The following is a 17,886-nucleotide window of genomic DNA, read 5'->3' on the forward strand; positions in this document are numbered from 1 at the left end:
AAAATAAGAGATATGTAACTTACAAAATTTGGCAATACATGTATTTTTTTTCTAAAAACAAAAATAATATTTACTTACAATCAAAAATTCTACAATTTACTACTAATACTATTATTTTATTGCAAATAGCTTTCCCAAATTTATTCTTAATATTTTTAACTACTATTTTGTGTGATGTTCATAATAAGTTTTTTTTAATATATATTTCATTTCAAGCAACCCTCCACTTTTTGTTAAATTTTTGACCACTTCTTAATATTATCCTCTTTTTTGGGTATACCTTTTTAAATCAAAGTTCACTGTTTTTCAATTTTGAAAATGATCCATAATATAGATCATTCAAACTATTTTAATTATTTATGTTATGTTATAATTCCAAATAATAGTAATATGAGTTTAATAGATAACATGAAATATAATTTAACTATCAAACCGAATCTCATGTTTTAAATAGATATTTTATTATAATGTAATTCCAAATATTATACACCAAATCCTTCTATTCTTTTATTGGTAACATGAATTTATAATATAACTTTAAACATGAATAACTTCTTATTTTGATTTAAAACCAACATACTTAGCACATTTATTATATGTTATGATCGAAATATTTAATTTTATATTAAGAACATTTTATTTATATTTGATTTTACTGTGTTGTATTTTTTCATTTCTTTTTTTCTTTATATTTTTGTTACAATAATAATACTTATCATTTCATGAATTTTGATTTTAATGAATTGATAAGTATTATTATTGTAACAAAATAATATCATTAAAAATCTTTCTTTATATTTTTGTTACAATAATAATACTTTGATAATATTTTACCTGAAAGATTTGTTACAATAATAATACTTATCAATCATTCTTCAGAATTTGACGAATGTAAATTGTATATTTTCTGTACAAGTGTGTTTTGTTGAATGGGTATTTGATTTCGATATTTAAAGTGATTGTTAAACTAAAATAGTAATAGTTATTGTTGTGTATTACGCATGGAAAATATTACAACTGTGTAGGAGATGAGATTAAGAGTTTGGTCTCTTGTAGCACCGACAAGCGGCACAAAACGGCATGTGGTTGACTTGTTGTAACTCAGTCTATGCCTCTATGGATTTACAGAAAATAAACATTGTTCGAACTCACTAGTCACTAAGATGTGATTATAAATATAAAACTCCTTCTAACATTTCTTTGTAAGAATGTTTAGTTGTTTACCCATCTCTAATCGTTGGTTTCCCACATTTACGTATCTTGTGTAGAAACCTCAGGAAAGAGTGTAATTTGCAAGTTGAATTATTACGATAGGTAGTTACTTTTATGTAATCGATTACTTGGAACCCACACAATAAACCTAAGAACTCTTGATGTATCCCAATCGAACATCAACTGCTACACAAAACATAAGTTCTACAAAACTGCTGCATAAACTCTCGTATCCACAAAACTCAATAACCCAATAACAACATTTTACAGTTACTATTTCAAAGCTTCGAATTAGAATCACAGTTTCATCAAAGAGGATGGAGAAAATAAAAGCATAACCAAGAGGAATAGCAAAGATTTTTTAATCAGGACAGAGTAGTGATGCAATTGCAGAGAAGCTGCCATCTGAGGATCTCTGAGCAGAGCAAACCTTATGTATCTTCATACCCAACTTTATCATATGGATGTTACAGTTTATAAAATTGGACCTAATCTGCCTTATTGGCTATGGTTTTATAATGTATAACAAGCGAGATTTCTAAGGTATAAAATAGAAAGAACGTGGAAGATGAAACGATTGAATTTCATATATAATAAGAAACATAGGACTGAATCAGCAGAGAACCAAGATGAATATTCATAATGGTAACTCCTTACAAAGACTACACAGACACAACAAATGAGTTTTGAGACCGTGACTAGGTTGATTAGAGATCTCAGATGCTAGAGTCATCATCAACCCAGAAACAAGAACCCTAATTTAACTGATACTCTTGATTTGTTACACACAGGAAAAAGTAAAAAACAGGAAAAGAGAATTGACTGAACTTTCCAAGACTTTTAAACTGGAGTCACATTATGGTGCATCGGCCCTTTTCTTCGTTTGGTTGCGCTGGCATTTGCTGGAACCGATGTGACTCAGAGGGATTGTATGTGAACTCAGATGTGTCAAGCCCATACTGTTTCCAACAAAAAGAAACACCATCAATGAATCTAGGGTATCATGTTAATGCTTTTTTTTTCTTCTTATTGCAGCACAACATAATACTCATGTTACCTTTTCCCTCATACGTGCACTCCAAGGGTCACTGCGGCTCGGGCGTTGGTCCGAAGTAGGAGCAACTGGGACACCAGTGACAGGGGCGGCTTGGCGGTTGATGAATGGCTGTCTGATTTGTTGTCTTGGAGCAATAAACTCATCATCACTGTCATACTCTGGTGGTGAATTAGCTGACCTAACCATCAGGGCAAGCAAGAAAAGCAAAGCCTGCAAGATAAACAAGACAGCATTAAGAGTTTTTTATAGGTAAATCATACAACAGTCTACAAGCACTTCCCAGGGATAATTTGATTTTTCAAGATAGTTTACTGACAAGTTAAACTCATCGGTGTTTCACCTTAATCTTTATAACTCAAAAAACGAGAAGAGAAGAAATTATCAAAAGTTCTTAAAGTTGCCTGCTCTTACCTCAAAAACAACTGCTCCTAGAGCTACCCATCTTACAATCATCCAATTCTCTCTCAGGAAGTTATATATTGTCTCGAAGTTTCCAGTCCTGTCAGAAGGAATTTCCTAGGAAAAACAATTATACAAAACGGTAAGATATGTACTTGAATAGTCTATCATGTCTGGTTATATAATCCGAACAGGCAATCTAGGCGAAGAGAAAAATAAACAAGAAAAAAAAAGACAACTCACCTCTCTCCAGCTGTGGTCGAAGAATATAAATGCTGCAGCTCCAAGCTCCACCAAGATCAATAAGATCAGAAGCAGAGAGTACTATTCTCAATTAAGGAAATAGAACATTTTATCATAACAAGGATATAAGTTATATGATATAACTAAAGTTCAAGGCATCAGAACTATAACACAACAAGGTCTTAATAATATAATTCCACAAGTCCTTATCTAAAACGAAATGTTGGATAAAAAAAAAAAGAAGCACATTCAGCAATGAGGATACACAAGATAAGCAGCAGACGCTCCTCGAACAAGTACCAACGCAGCCGCAGCAAGAAATAACAAAGAGAGTCACACCAATACCAATGAACAAGTATATGAACCTGCAATTTACATGATAAAACATAAGACTTTTGTTTCGGACCCAACATACTAAGCTAGTAAACGACAGTAACCAGTAGAGACAAACATACCAGGCTTTTGGAAGATTGTCAAACACATTAGAAGAAAGTGTCACAGCCATAAGCAATGGCCTTCCAAATGACACGTAACTTTGATCGCTATTTACCGGATCGAATGTAACGGAGTTATCTGTAGCCCTCTTGTACTCAACAAACAAGTAGATACCGTAACCAATCATGCCAAGTCCAACAACAGCCAGAAGGAAGTTGAGTAACTTCAACAAACACTCCAAACAACCTCTACAAGCCATTTTCTCTTCTTTTTATTTTTCCGGTTCACTCAAGCTTTTCTCTTTTAATTCATTAGCCTGAAGTAATTATCCTAAAACACACAAAAACCACAAAAAAAATAAATAAAAGATCAATTAATTGTGCCCCAAATTCAATTGACTATAATTACATGAAACAAGCCTCGTATGAGAGATATGGAAATCAAATCTTCTCTAATCGACATAAGAAACGATCAAAAATCACAGGGAGTTAATCTAATCTAAGCTTGGACTGGGTTTTATGATTCCACGAATTCAGTAAAACAACAACAACAAAAGAAAAATCATCGAACGAATGAGTTCAGATCGAGCCTCAAGGTGAACAAAATCCAAAATTAAGCGATCGAAGCATAGATATTGAAAACTTACGGAGAACTGTTTAAAGATGATTCTTCGATCTTCGCGATGATTGAATTTTTTTTTTGGGTTCTTGTCGTCGAGAGAGGAGGAAGGAAGGCGATGATGAAATCGAAGGACGGGAATTTTTTTTTTTTTTTTTGGTTTGGAATTTTTGCTGTAATACTGATGCAGGCTGGCAATTTAAAATATGAAGAAGGACTGACAAAATTAAAAGAGATAGGCCATTTTAAGCTTCTTCTCTTTTTGTTTTTGCAGAAGCCCAACTACATCTCTTCTACGTGTCGTTGATACACAAATTATTTTTTTCCTTTCTGTCGGCAATTTTAAATTAGTTTTGTGTAGAATGGAATGTACTATATATTATAGACAGTGTCCTAAAAACATATAAAAATCTTTCTTGTTTCAAATTTTACTAAATAAATCCAAATGTGTATATATTATCTGTGTACCTGTCGTTTCTGTGAATATATATCATCATCATTTTTCAGATTTCTTTATAGTAATTTTAATATTCAAATGTATACGATGAGCTCCACCACAAATTTAATAATTTATCGATTTTTGGTGATTGATCAATCAAACTTTCATCTATTCTATAATCCAAAAAACAAAACAAATATTCCGAGACTCCTTTTTTTTTTTTTTTGAGATTTATTATTTACACGAAAAGTTGGCTTACAAAAAAAAAATGCCAATGTAGTACATAAACCGGAGTTGCAATTTGAGTTAAACTTGAACTCTTAACTCCGGAGTTTTTGTGTCGGACAGGACCGGACTAAGTACAAGTACTTTCAAGTTTCAAACCGTCTCTGGTTTGGTCTGACAAGACCGGAGTTCGTTTGACACACCTTTTATAAAGTTATAAAACCAGTGTTACCCACACGTTGCCCGGTCAGTGTTTAAAGGTTTACGATGAGCTCGACTACAGCTGATAAAAGTTCCAATATTACAAAAACAGAATTGTTTATAGATATTTTTTTCTAAGTTAAAAAACAGAAGAGGGGTTTACCTAATGATTATTGTCTGAATTTTTTAGAGGAATCAACAACAACAGTCAGGCTCGTGAAAGAACAGATTTGATCGTCAAGGGTTTGTTAACGTCGTGCTTCAATCTCTAACCTTTGGTCCGGTATGATTCTCAATCTAATCTTTGTCGATTTTTTTCAAATCTGTGTGAAATTGATAATCAATTTGATTCTGGCGATTCTGGGTTGGATTCACCAATTTTTCTTCGAATCTCTTCAAAAGTTGTTGCCTTTTGTAGAAATTGATTACAAAACATCGAATTTTTCGTGGAAATTGATTCTATTTATCACAGTTAGTTAGCGTAGCGAATGGAGAAGTATAGAATTTGAGGTCTGATGTCGATTTGGATAAGTTTGGTCTCTCTCTAAACACTGACGATACTTTCTTGGGGTTCTTATGATGTGTTAATTGATGATTGATTAGCTCAGTGATTGTATCTTGGAGGGTTTTGTACATTTAGGATTTTTATGAATGATAAGAGTTCGATGTTATCATCAGAAACTCAAGAATACTTTGGTTCTTTCTCTGATTATTTTGGCATTTGGTTTTTTTTTTTCTTTTTCTCTTAGCGTTCAGCTTTCTCTTGTGGAAGGACTTGTGTCAATGGCAGACTTACCTGGATATCTACGCACTTGTTTGGATATGGGGAAGATAGCTTTCTTAGCAATCTTAGTATCTACAGGGATCGTGTTGCAGATTCTGGTATAATCCACCCCTGAGCGATTCTTATACTGTTTGTTACCACCATAGATTCATACTTGTGTTTAAGACACTTTGTTTGTTTGCTAATTTTTGTTCCAGGCTTGTGCTCTGTTCAATAACTGGTGGCCAATGCTAAGTGGTGAGTTCCATATTCCTCTACCTGAACTATCTCTTTTAACTGTTTTGACAAGTAGTTGGAATTTGATGAACTAAGTACCCTAACTGTGAATTTTCAAACCTGTTTGGTAAAGTAACAAAATGTAAGTGGACTTTTGTATTGCTCCCGGTTAATCTTAAATCTTTCTTTTGCTTTGCAGTTATAATGTATGTGCTCCTCCCAATGCCTTTACTCTTCTTCGCTGGATCAGACAGTTCATCTCTATTCAACGACTCAGATAATAGGTGCGTGTAATTTATATGTAATATAGTCTCCATTGTTTGTTTCTTCTGTTTGTATTTAACACATGAACAATTTTTGTTTGTATTTTCAGCTGGATCAATGCAGCCAAGTTCTTGACTGGTGCATCAGCAGTTGGAAGCGTCGCAATACCTTCGATTCTAAAACACGCTGGACTTATCGGTTGGGGCGCGTTTGCCCTTGATCTCTCATCATACGTTGTCTTCCTCATCGCTATTTTGGGATACATTTGCATAGGAGATGCCAGTGACAACTATTACAGCTACATTTAGAAACACACACACACACACAAACATTTTTATCATCATGAGTTACATCTCAGCCTTTTCGAACGAGAAACCTCTTGTTGCGATGGAATCGTTCAGCTGATTGGAAATTTCACAAGTTTTTGTGTCAAGTGTATATGTATGATTAAATGGTTTGTAAGATGAAGTTTTTATATGGTTTTGTTATGTATAGAAACAAAATTTTATTATTTGGGGAATATATAAAGTCTGGTTTTTTTTTTTTTGAACAATGTGAAAAAAACAAAAGCTTTACTAAAACCATCTCTCAGTAGAGAAGCTGTGAACAATTGTATGAATGCGAGCTCTCTGTGTTAAGAAAGTTTGTTGCTTTCTCTCGAAACTATCTCTCAATTCTTCGATTCCTTGTCGTTTTGGAAACCATAGTCGTGGTTTCTCTAATGAAGAAGCTCTTATACTTCGTCGTTTATCTGAGGGAGGTCTTGTACATGCACGCCACTTGCTCGACAAAATTCCTCAGAGAGGAAGTAACAGCCGGGTCATCTACTGGACTTCGCTTCTTACGAGATACGCGAAAGCTGGATACTTGGATGAAGCACGGGTTTTGTTTGAGGTTATGCCGGAGAGGAGTATCGTCACTTGCAATGCGATGTTGACGGGTAATGTTAAACGTAGGAGAGTGAAAGAGGCTTGGACGTTGTTTAGGGAAATGCCCAAGAATGTTGTTTCGTGGACTGTGATGCTTACTGCGCTTTCTGATGATGGAAGGACTGATGATGCGGTTGAGTTGTTCGATGAAATGCCTGAGAGAAACGTGGTTTCGTGGAACACGTTGGTTACGGGTTTGATTAGGAATGAGGATATGGAGAAGGCGAGACACGTGTTTGATGCTATCCCTTGTCCAGATATTGTGTCTTGGAACGCTATGATTAAAGGGTATATTGAGAATGATGAGATGGAGGAAGCGAAAGTATTGTTTGAGATTATGAGTGAGAAGAATGTTGTTACTTGGACGAGTATGGTTTATGGTTATTGTCAATGTAGTGATGTTCATGAAGCGTATAGATTGTTCTGTGAAATGCCTGAGAGAAATGTTGTTTCTTGGACTGCTATGATTAGTGGGTTTGCTTGGAATGAGTTTTATAGAGAAGCTTTGTTGCTTTTTCTTGAAATGAAGAAGGATCTTGATGCAATATTACCAAATGGTGAGACTCTTATCTCTCTTGCTTATGCTTGTGGTGGTCTTGGTGTTGGATTTCGTCGTCTTGGTGAGCAGTTGCATGCACAAGTTATATTTAATGGTTGGGAAAGTGTAGATCACGATGGAAGGTTGGTGAAGAGTCTTGTTCATATGTATGCATCTTCTGGTTTGATTGCTTCAGCGCAATCTCTGCTCAATGAAAGCTTTGATTTGCAGTCTTGTAACATTATTATTAACGGTTATCTAAAAAACGGGGATTTGGAGCGAGCTGAAACTCTGTTCAAGAGAGTGGAGAGCTTACACGACAAAGTATCGTGGACATCGATGATTGATGGATATCTAGACGTGGGTGATGTATCCAGGGCCTTTGATCTGTTTCAGAAACTTCACGACAAAGATGGGGTTACATGGACGGTTATGATCTCAGGACTTGTCCGAAACGAGCTTTTTGCAGAAGCTTCATCCCTACTGTCAGATATGGTGAGATGTGGTCTGAAACCGTTGAACTCGACTTACTCTGTTCTTCTTGGTTCTGCGGGAGCCACTTCGAATCTCGATCAAGGGAAGCATTTACACTGCGTCATTGCAAAAACCACAGCTTGCTATGATCCTGATCTCATCCTTCAAAACTCTCTTGTCTCTATGTACGCTAAATGTGGAGCCATAGACGATGCTTATGAGATATTCTCAAAGATGCTCCGGAAAGATACAGTTTCATGGAACTCCATGATCATGGGGTTATCGCATCACGGCTTAGCGGATAAAGCCTTAAAATTGTTCAAAGAGATGCTTGATTCGGGGATGAAACCGAACTCTGTAACGTTTCTTGGAGTCCTCTCAGTTTGTAGCCACTCTGGACTCATCACAAAGGTCTTAGAACTATTCAAAGCAATGAAAGAAACCTATTTGATCCAGCCCGGAATCGAGCATTACATCTCCATGATAGACCTTTTAGGCAGAGCCGGAAAACTAAAAGAAGCAGAGGAATTCATCTCAGCCCTGCCGTTCACTCCAGACCGTACGGTCTATGGTGCATTGTTAGGCTTATGTGGGCTCAACTGGAGAGATAGAGATGCAGGAGGCATAGCGGAACGAGCTGCAATGCGGTTGTTAGGCTACGTTTTTTTTTTTTTTTTTTTTTGTCAGAATCTGGATTTTATAATGATAATTTTTTCTATATATTTATAAGATCCATATTCTCTCCATTCTTTATTACTTCTTTTTATTTATTTTTGGCAGTTTTTTTATATCATTAGATATCACATGACTATGAAAGCACTATAATATTTGTTGAAATCATTTATCTATAGAAATTAATTTATACTGAATTAAATACCTAAACATTTAAGCACTCTCTTTAGTTATGGGAAAATTAGAAATAAAAGAGTTTTTTTCAAACATTTGTCCATATACACTTTTTTTTAAAGATTGTTAATTATGACGAAAATACCCCTACTAATATATATAGTGAAGTTTTTAGGAGTTTAAACCAAAAAACAAACAGAAAACTCATGTTAGTATATAACTGTGTAAAAAAAAATTTGAAAAAAAAATGTTCTGGGTGTCAAAAATCAGTTTGTAAATTGATGATTTCTGGTCTAAATTGTTCAGAAAAGACTTTCTACGATTTCTTCAAGTTCTGAAATATTTAGATGATTTATTCTACAGTTTGTACATGTTTTACGAAGTTTAGACGGAAAATTTGTTCTAAAAACTTCAGAACCTGAATTTTGTATGTTCTACAAAATTAAGAATATGTATTCTACATTTTTCTTCATTCTACATCAATTCAAAATATATTTTCCACGTTTTATCCTGTATACTAAAAAAAGTAGAAGATATATCATAGACATTTTAGAATTTATAATCTGTAAAACTTAGAATACCATAGAAATAGAAAGAAAATAAATTAAATAAGGAAAGTCAATATTTTTTAAATAATCTTAATTTATGGTTACGATTCTGTATTTATTGTTTAGATATGTTCTACTATATTTTAGAATGTGTATTCTTAATTATTTAGAAAAAAGACAAATACAGAAAAAATCAACATTCCACATGACTTAACCTAACATGATCGGTTGTTTTCCCTCTCTTCCACCTTCCACAAAATTTTCATTTACCTGATTCGGTTGTGTGTTACGTTCAAAGGAATAGTTGATGATTATATGAGTAAAGTCCAGTTCAATTTGAATAAGGACCCACATGATACAAGTGATGGTGATGATGTAAGAGTTGATCGGGGAAAATCAGCAGCTATTATTTCAAAGAATTCACATAAGCCGAATGATGATTTATTAGAAAAGCCTATTGATGTTAATTTTGGTGATGTTGCTGGTTTAAGGTTGGAAGATTCAATGCTAAAATAGGGAAAATATTTTAACAGTAAGAAAGTCATCAAATATTAGAATCATCACATGACAAGACAAACTCCACATCAAAACCCTAAAACAAACATAGAGATACACAAACAAGCGCTTCTTTAGAGTTGATCATCATCAAAAATCAATAGCGTCAATTGTTCTTCTACTCACAGAAATCCTACACCTTACAAACCCTGAATTCCCTTCTTCTTCCTCCATGCTTCTCACGTCATCACCTTCTACCTCTACCTTTTCTTTTTTCATTCTTTTTTTTGTTTTAATGTGAAGCAAAAAAAAGGAAACTGATTTTTAACTTTGCTTGTTTTTCTTCTAATTTCAGTTAATAAAAAATAAAAATTTAATTTGTGATTAAGGGTAAAATTGACTATAATTTTCCTCTAAAACCTAATTGACCAAACTTAAAAAAAAAGGTGTAGATGGACAATTTTTTTAAAAAAACTCCTTTATTTCTAATTTTCTCTTTAGTTATTGTAGTTAACTTTATAGTCTCCTTTTTTTTTTGTGAGAAAATGGAAAACAACAAACCTCCCTTAATTTATTAAAATAAAAACCAACTATAAACGAACAATCCGAGCAATGGCAGTTCCTCTAACATCCTCATCTAAACACAAATCAAGACAATTAGGACAAAAATCCAAAAGATGCAACCCTAATGGTCGAGAGAAAGCATAAGGAAAGAGGGATGGGAGGATTTTTCCATATTTTAAGTGTTTTGACTTTTTATTGATTCATCTATATATATAAAGTTAACTCTCCTCACTTCCACATCAGCATCTATCTAATCAATTTTTTGTTTTACATAAAAAATATTATTTTTTAATATTCATTCATTGCATATTTATTAATTATAACTAATAATAGTAATAAATAAATAAAAAATAAATTAACTAAAATTAATTAAATTTTAAAATAGTATAAACAATAATATAAATTTTTAGTAAATAATAAAAATAATAAAAATCTAAAAATGAATTAAGTAAATTAAATGAAAATTTTAAAATAGTAAAGATAATACTATAAATTTGTTTTAGTAATAATGTTATTATTAAAATTGTAACCAAAAAATGATTATATTCCAAAATTTAGAATGGGTTAATGAGTTTTAGAATGTAAGTAAGATTTTAATGCATGGTAGAGTAAAAAAACAAGTTATGTAATTGTATTTATAAAAATCTAAACATGAAAATAAAATTGAAGTGAAACATTAGTTTCTAAGAAACATATACCATAAAGATTTATTATTAAATTTTACTTATAAAAAAGAAAAGATTTATTACTTAACTTAACTTAACTTAAAAGTTTTGATCTAAAACAAATACATTGTAAGGGGCACACTTTTTTTTGAGAAAATTATGAAAAAGAATTTTGAAAAAATAATCTATCTAAAAAAACAAAATCAATGGTGAGGAAATATAGAAAAAATGATATGCAAGCTGTTACAAAAAGTGACATGTGATTTGTGTAGCATATCTCATAAGGTATATTATCTACAATTTTTAATATGATATAAAACATATATAACAAATATAACATATATATATATATATATATTATCAAATGCTTTTAATCCAAAACATTGACAAAAACAACATATTTAAAGTACACTATGTTTTTTTTGAGAAGACAAAGTTGGGGTTGAATCACAAAATTAACATCTGTAAATAACATATGAGATTTTAGAAAAATATGTAGCTTGGATTAGTGAATAGATATTCATTGTGGGGTTTAAATGTTTCATCATTTAAGCATTTTTGACTTAGCATAAAATTCTATTATGCCAGATGATGCATTTGGACAACCTCATTGTAGCGACATAGCAGCAAAACTGTTCATGAAACTTTGTATATTCGCATTTAATATAGGATATCGATATGTTTAAATGGTCTCTATAATTAGGTCAACGATCGACATTGACGTTAAAACTTTTAAAATAATGTTTTCATGGGATATGAATATGGAATGAACTCTTTTAAAGATAAAAGGTCAGAAGATTGTCGACAATATTATTGCGACACTAGACAATATATGTTATATATAGATTAGTAAAATAAGTACGGTATTTATATAGATTTATATTTTAATCTTTAAATTATATTCATATTCAATGATTTTTATTGATAAAATTTTTAACTAAAATCGTAAATAGATATAACAAATAAATATTATCTTAAAATATATATATGTTGTATATCACTGAGTAAAGTAAGTTATATATTTATACTCAAAAGTTGTAATGATTATATTTGAGCTCAACAATTTCTATTGATAAGAAATATTTTAAATTAAAATCCCGCACGTGCGCAGGTACAAATTCTAGTTAAATTATAAATCCACAAGGGATTTAAAAATATTTATTTATTTTGACCTCACACATCCTACCAAAAAAAAAAAAATTGAGGCTCCAACCTATCCACATCAGCTTCTTAAACTTTTTTCTTAATTAGGCTGCCACATCACCTTAGCTTACATATCTACATTGTAAACTATCACTTAATTTCTACCATGTTGTTAATTTCTACATATCTACCTTCGACGCGTCTCTTTGTTTTTATTTCTAATGCATAAATTAACAAATCATCATAATTTATTTACATCTTAATAACCTTCGTCGCAAATCTCCTTCATTGCAAAGGAAGACAGTTTTGTTTCAACTTCGTCAGTTGTTTAAAGGACCTTCCTTCAACCAACACAGGTACTTTAAACCATAAATGAAAATGTCTCCCGATTAAAACGTCAAACAAGCATGGTAATAGTTATATTCTATATTATGAAATTTAATATTTTTTACTATAATAATTATATAGTTAAATAAAATTGCATAAAATAACATTATTTTATAAAAGTATATTGTTATGGAAACAATAAAAGAGAAGACAATGACTTATTGTGAGATTTTGGTGTGGAAATTTGAAAGTCTTAAACAAAGTGAAAAAGAGTTGAAATTTTTAATTTGTTGTCAACGAAGACGAGTTGTGCTGCAAACATTTCCACAACCTCCAACTTACTTAGATGACTTATTATCACAGTCAACATCGTTTCGAAACAATATACGAGTATATAATTCAATGCTTGCTTTTCCATCAATGGATGGAAAAATTAATTACGATATCAATTCAAGAAATGTTCCTTTCACTTTTCGTATGCATGGTCAAAATTACCACAAAGTTGGATCTCTACTACTAGTCGAAGGAGATCTACCACGTTTTGTGCAGGTATACGTATATGATACAGCTCATGAACTACAAAATCGTCTTAATGCACTATCCATATAGAGAAGGATATACTACGAAGAGGTCATATGTTACAATGCGAGAGTATTATGCATACGAAAAACATTCAAGATTGACATCTCCAGGAACAATAATTCGTTCAGGCCGTCTTTTCTATCAAAACGTGGTTGATGCATACATTGCTAATGAGCAAGAACGTATGAACTTTTATCTGTATAACCATAAAAACTTAGGGCAGATCTTTACAATAATGTATGTGATGGAGTTGAACAAGGTGATTGTAACATCCGCGATCCGGAATCCCAGTTTAGGGGTGAAACGACCTGACCCGTCTTTTTTTAAAATAAATAATAATCATAATAAATTACAATTAGTGGTCCATACCCACTAGCCACCTAACCACAACCACATTCAAACAGCAGAAATAACGATATCAATAACCAATAATAAAATATCCAGTAATCAAATATAACCAATCATCAGAAAACATGAAACCAACAACCTAGAAATGTTTCTCATGACCAACTCTAGCAATCTATCAATGCCATACAACATCCAATCGAGTCCCTAGAACATCCTCCTCTTCATTGCCTTGATTCCACGATCACACTTTGCCTTTACCTGCACCACAAACACAAATTGCAATGCATGAGTATTTTATAAACACTCAGTAAGGCAATCCTCCCATCTACTGGGCTATACACACAAGCAATAGAGACATTTCTAACCATCAACCAACAATCAACAAACAACAAATAACAAACCAGGACTCTGCATCGACCGACACCAACATGCATCGACCGACACCACATGGGGATGCATCGACCGACACAAGGGATGCATCGACCGATGCAAGTAACACATGCATCGACCGACACTCGCACTGCATCGACCGACGCATGCTCGACATAATACGAAAACCCTAGGTTTTACGCGCCGTCCTCGCACTTGCATCGACCGACGCACTAAAGTGCATCGACCGATGCAACATGCCGAGCAACGTGTTCCCCGAAGCTTCTCGCCGGATCTTTGTTCCTGCAACCACAAAACTCGATCCCAAGTCACAAGAAAGCTTCCTAACGTCCCAAATAACCATCTAACAAGCCTAACCACACATAACAAGCAAATCAGAGATATCTCCAGCTTAGATAAGCCATGGTCATGCACTTACCTTTGCCAAGACGAATCTGAACCTTAAACCAACAAGAAAACACATCCAGGAAGCTCCTACAACGATCCAGCTACAGATCTCTACAGGAACAACTTCCAATCTCCAGAAATCACCAAGAACACTCAAGAACAATTAGGGAACTTTTCTCTCTTTCTTTTTCTCTCAAAAGCGGCCAAAACCCGACTAATGAGTCAAAACTCATTTTAAGGGTTTTCACTAACCCAAAACGCAGCGTTTAACTTAACTCGTCCGCAGAAAACTAAACCTGCATCGACCGATGCAATCCCCTAAACCGGGATTTTGGTTCGTGGATGTTACAAGGGGATGCATCGGTCGATGCACGGGTAGCGTCGGTCGATGCAGAGTCCTAGTTTGTTATTGTTTGGTTATTGGTTGTTGGTTGATGGTTAGAGAAGTCTCTATTGCTTGTGTGTATAGCCCAGTAGATGGGAGGATCGCCTTACTGAGTGTTTATTAAATACTCATGCATCTCAATTTGTGTTTGTAGTGCAGGTAAAAGCAAATTGTGATCGTGGAATAATTGCAATGAAGAGGAGGATGTTCTAGGGACTCGATTGGTTGTTGTATGGCATTGCTAGGTTGCTAGAGTTTGGTCATTAGGACATTGCTAGGTTGATGGTTCTATGTTTTCATGATGTTTGGTTATTGTATATTATTATGCTTATAATATTGGTTATTTATTATTTGATATTAATTGGTTTTTGGTATTGAGTATTTTTCCGCTGTTGGGTTTGGTTGTGATTAGGTGGCTACTAGATATGAGACCACTAGTTTAGTGGATTTATTATTATTATTATTATTATTATTTTATTATTATTATTATTATTTTTTTTTTAAAAAAACAGGTCGGGTTGTTTCAATGATGCAGATTCAAAAAAAACTAGGCAAATAAATCATTTTACCATCTTAGTTCACAGGTGGACCGTGATACATGGTAGAGAATTATCGAGACATAATTGCAATATATAGACGGTATGGAAATTCAGACCTTTTCATTATTAGAACATCAAATCGAAAATGAGAAGAAGTGAACGAACATATAAAAAAGGCGGGAAATGAGAATGCAAATGAAAGACCTGATATTGAATGTCATGTATTTAAAATGAAATTGTAGGAACTCTTTAAAGACCTACAAGATGGAATCTTTTTCGGCCCTATTACAGCATGTAGAAATATAATTTATTAACAGATATTATCTTTTGTTATATTTGATAAAGATGCAGAAGAAATAACTGGAACAACTACAGAAATCGTAAGAGCTACAAATTATTGAAAATTGTTTTATTGTATGAACTAATAGATTTAGACTTAAAATTCAATTAACTCTTATTATGTTGTTCATATAGATAAAAAGTAATATAGGCGAAAAAGAATTAGAAGACGTTCCCACATATGTGTGTTCAATTGTTGGAAATACTTATTTGTTCGAGATTCTGTTAGAGATGTGATGAGAGGAAAACACCTTAATGTTTAGGGAATAGTATATTGACTCTCATAATCATAAGCTTTAGGTTACATAGAATTATATAGTACAAAAGTTTCCTAAAATATAATAATTGCAAATATATAAATATCTAAATAATAAATATTACAATATCTCATATTAACTAGAGGATCTTCTAGATCCTTTTACAACATCCGTATTCCGGGAATAGAGTTTGGGATGTGTTGAGTAAACCAAAGGAGTGGGTTTTAATTGATTTTTGGTTTAATTATATCATGGTTTAATCTAATTAAACCATAAACCCTTAATTTCCCTCATAAGTCATGCCTCCTCTCTAGATTTTTTCTTTTGTGGACATTCAGAGAGAGGGAGAGAAAGAGAGAGAACCCTTGTTATTTGGTGTAAATGAGGAAGAGAAGTAGATCAAACTTTTTCCTTACAGTAAAGAGAGAAACAGAACTGTTAGGGTTTGGGAGAATGAGAATCCGACTGCTCAAATCGTTTCTAAAGCTATTGATTTTTGGTAGAGTTGTAGCTAATAAATTTTCGTACACTCTGCTTTTTACAGAAGTTAATTTGAGTTAATATTCTAGGAAGTATCAGAAGTTTCGTGGAGCGTTTCTTTTCAGTTGCGGATTGAGACCATCGGGTGTTTCGGGATGGATTGCGGTGTCATTTGAGATCCGATCATGCTGCAATTTTGCGGAAAGCTTTTGGACGTCTCGACCTTGCTTTTCACCGGAGAGATTGAAAAGTTAACGGTTCGTTTTGATTTTGTGGTTTCACTTGTGAGGTTGTTCTTTTCTGATTTTTCTGGCAGTTTGTTTTTAATGTTTGTTTGTTGTTTTGATTGGTTGTAGGAGCGATTTTGGATGTTCTTGAATACTGGAGAGACTCTCTTTTGGTTGTTGTTATTTTTTTCGTGAATCACTTGTTAAGGTGAGTGCGTGACCATGAGCTTATCTAAGCGATTGGGTTGTATGATTTGTTTTGTGTGTTGATGTCTAAGTGTGGTGAAAGTGTTATTGTTTGTTCTGTTTAATGGTTGGTTTGTTATATTTTATTTGTAGTTGTACTCTTGATTTTCTTGTTTGTATAGCTCGTAGATGGGAGGATTGCCTCACTGGGTATTTTTGGTAATACTCACGCATCTCATTGTGTTTGTGGTGCAGGTGGAGGCAAAGTGTGACCATGAGATCATGGCAATGAAGAAGAGGATATTCTAGGGACTTAGTTGTTATGCTTTGGTTTCTGCTAGGTTGCTAGAATTTGAATGTTGGTGTTAGAACTATGGTTTAAGTTGCTAGTTTTTGGTCTATGTTTCTGGTTAATTATTAGTTTAGTATTATTGGTATTTTCCGCTCCTTATTTGGTAGAGTTTCTGCATATTTAAATAAATATTTTTAGATTATTTATTTATTATTTATTATTATTATTTATTATAAAAAATGGATCGGGTCGTTTCACAAGGTGGTAATGGAGAAGCGACGAAAGTTACAGCTTGAGATTGATGAAACATTGACATTATGAAGTATGTGGAGTGGTTGTGTAGTGGCCATGTACATGGGAGGTTCGTGGGAAATGAAACTTGAGTTTGTCTCATCGGACAGACATAGATATGGACCATACGGTGATGGTGGTTAGGTAGATGGCACGGTGAAGGCCATACATGTGATGACCGTAATTTTTAGATGAAGATGAAACAGATGGCTATTTTTTAAAAATATTCAAAAGAAATTCGGTTTGATTCAGAGGCTTATAATAAGCTTGAATGATAGAATCACTTTTGGCTTGAAAATAAAAATTATAAAAGGGAAGCACTTGGATTAGATTCAGAGGTCTAATATGGCCTTGAATAAGAGAAGCTTGATGGATTAGATTCAGAGGTTCATGATGAACTTGAATGTGAAAGCACTTGGCTTAACAAAAAAAAAAATATATATATATATATATATATATATATATATATATATATATATATATAAAGAAAGAGTTTGATCGTTGGATCAAAACTCTGGAGCAAACCTGCTCTGATACCATGTTAGAGATGTGATGAGAGGA

At 33.1% G+C, this 17,886-nt stretch overlaps 3 protein-coding genes across 5 annotated transcripts; 2 read left to right on the forward strand and 1 right to left on the reverse strand.

The window, feature by feature from the left end:
- Window positions 1-1,779: 1,779 nt before the first annotated feature.
- Window positions 1,780-4,340, reverse strand: LOC104741839 (tobamovirus multiplication protein 2A). 2 transcript variants are annotated; one of them, XM_010462762.3, is made up of 7 exons: window positions 3,993-4,340; window positions 3,367-3,676; window positions 3,177-3,276; window positions 2,912-2,992; window positions 2,681-2,785; window positions 2,270-2,479; window positions 1,780-2,171 (listed from the first exon to the last, which is right to left on the reverse strand). In XM_010462762.3, the coding sequence occupies exons 2-7, from the start codon at window positions 3,603-3,605 to the stop codon at window positions 2,064-2,066; spliced, it is 843 nt and encodes a 280-aa protein (XP_010461064.1). In that variant the 5' UTR covers window positions 3,606-3,676; window positions 3,993-4,340; the 3' UTR covers window positions 1,780-2,063. The 2 variants fall into 2 exon arrangements, with proteins under 2 accessions (XP_010461064.1, XP_019090787.1); XM_019235242.2 differs by having other exon boundaries at window positions 3,367-3,662; window positions 3,993-4,276.
- A 221-nt stretch (window positions 4,341-4,561) lies between these two features.
- LOC104741842 (vacuolar protein sorting-associated protein 55 homolog) lies at window positions 4,562-6,637 on the forward strand. 2 transcript variants are annotated; one of them, XM_010462763.3, is made up of 5 exons: window positions 4,562-5,112; window positions 5,579-5,711; window positions 5,811-5,850; window positions 6,029-6,113; window positions 6,203-6,637. In XM_010462763.3, the coding sequence occupies exons 2-5, from the start codon at window positions 5,613-5,615 to the stop codon at window positions 6,399-6,401; spliced, it is 423 nt and encodes a 140-aa protein (XP_010461065.1). In that variant the 5' UTR covers window positions 4,562-5,112; window positions 5,579-5,612; the 3' UTR covers window positions 6,402-6,637. The 2 variants fall into 2 exon arrangements, with proteins under 2 accessions (XP_010461065.1, XP_010461066.1); XM_010462764.3 differs by having other exon boundaries at window positions 4,946-5,112; window positions 5,586-5,711.
- A 74-nt stretch (window positions 6,638-6,711) lies between these two features.
- On the forward strand, window positions 6,712-8,780 carry LOC104743726 (pentatricopeptide repeat-containing protein At1g32415, mitochondrial). Its single transcript, XM_010464774.3, has one exon. It carries the CDS (start codon window positions 6,712-6,714, stop codon window positions 8,761-8,763), a length of 2,052 nt encoding a protein of 683 aa, XP_010463076.2. The 3' UTR covers window positions 8,764-8,780.
- The last annotated feature ends 9,106 nt before the right edge of the window (window positions 8,781-17,886 follow it).

This window comes from Camelina sativa, chromosome 14, assembly GCF_030686135.1.
Source record: "Camelina sativa cultivar CO46 ecotype springtype chromosome 14, ASM3068613v1".
In the NCBI taxonomy this organism is placed as follows: domain Eukaryota; kingdom Viridiplantae; phylum Streptophyta; class Magnoliopsida; order Brassicales; family Brassicaceae; genus Camelina; species Camelina sativa.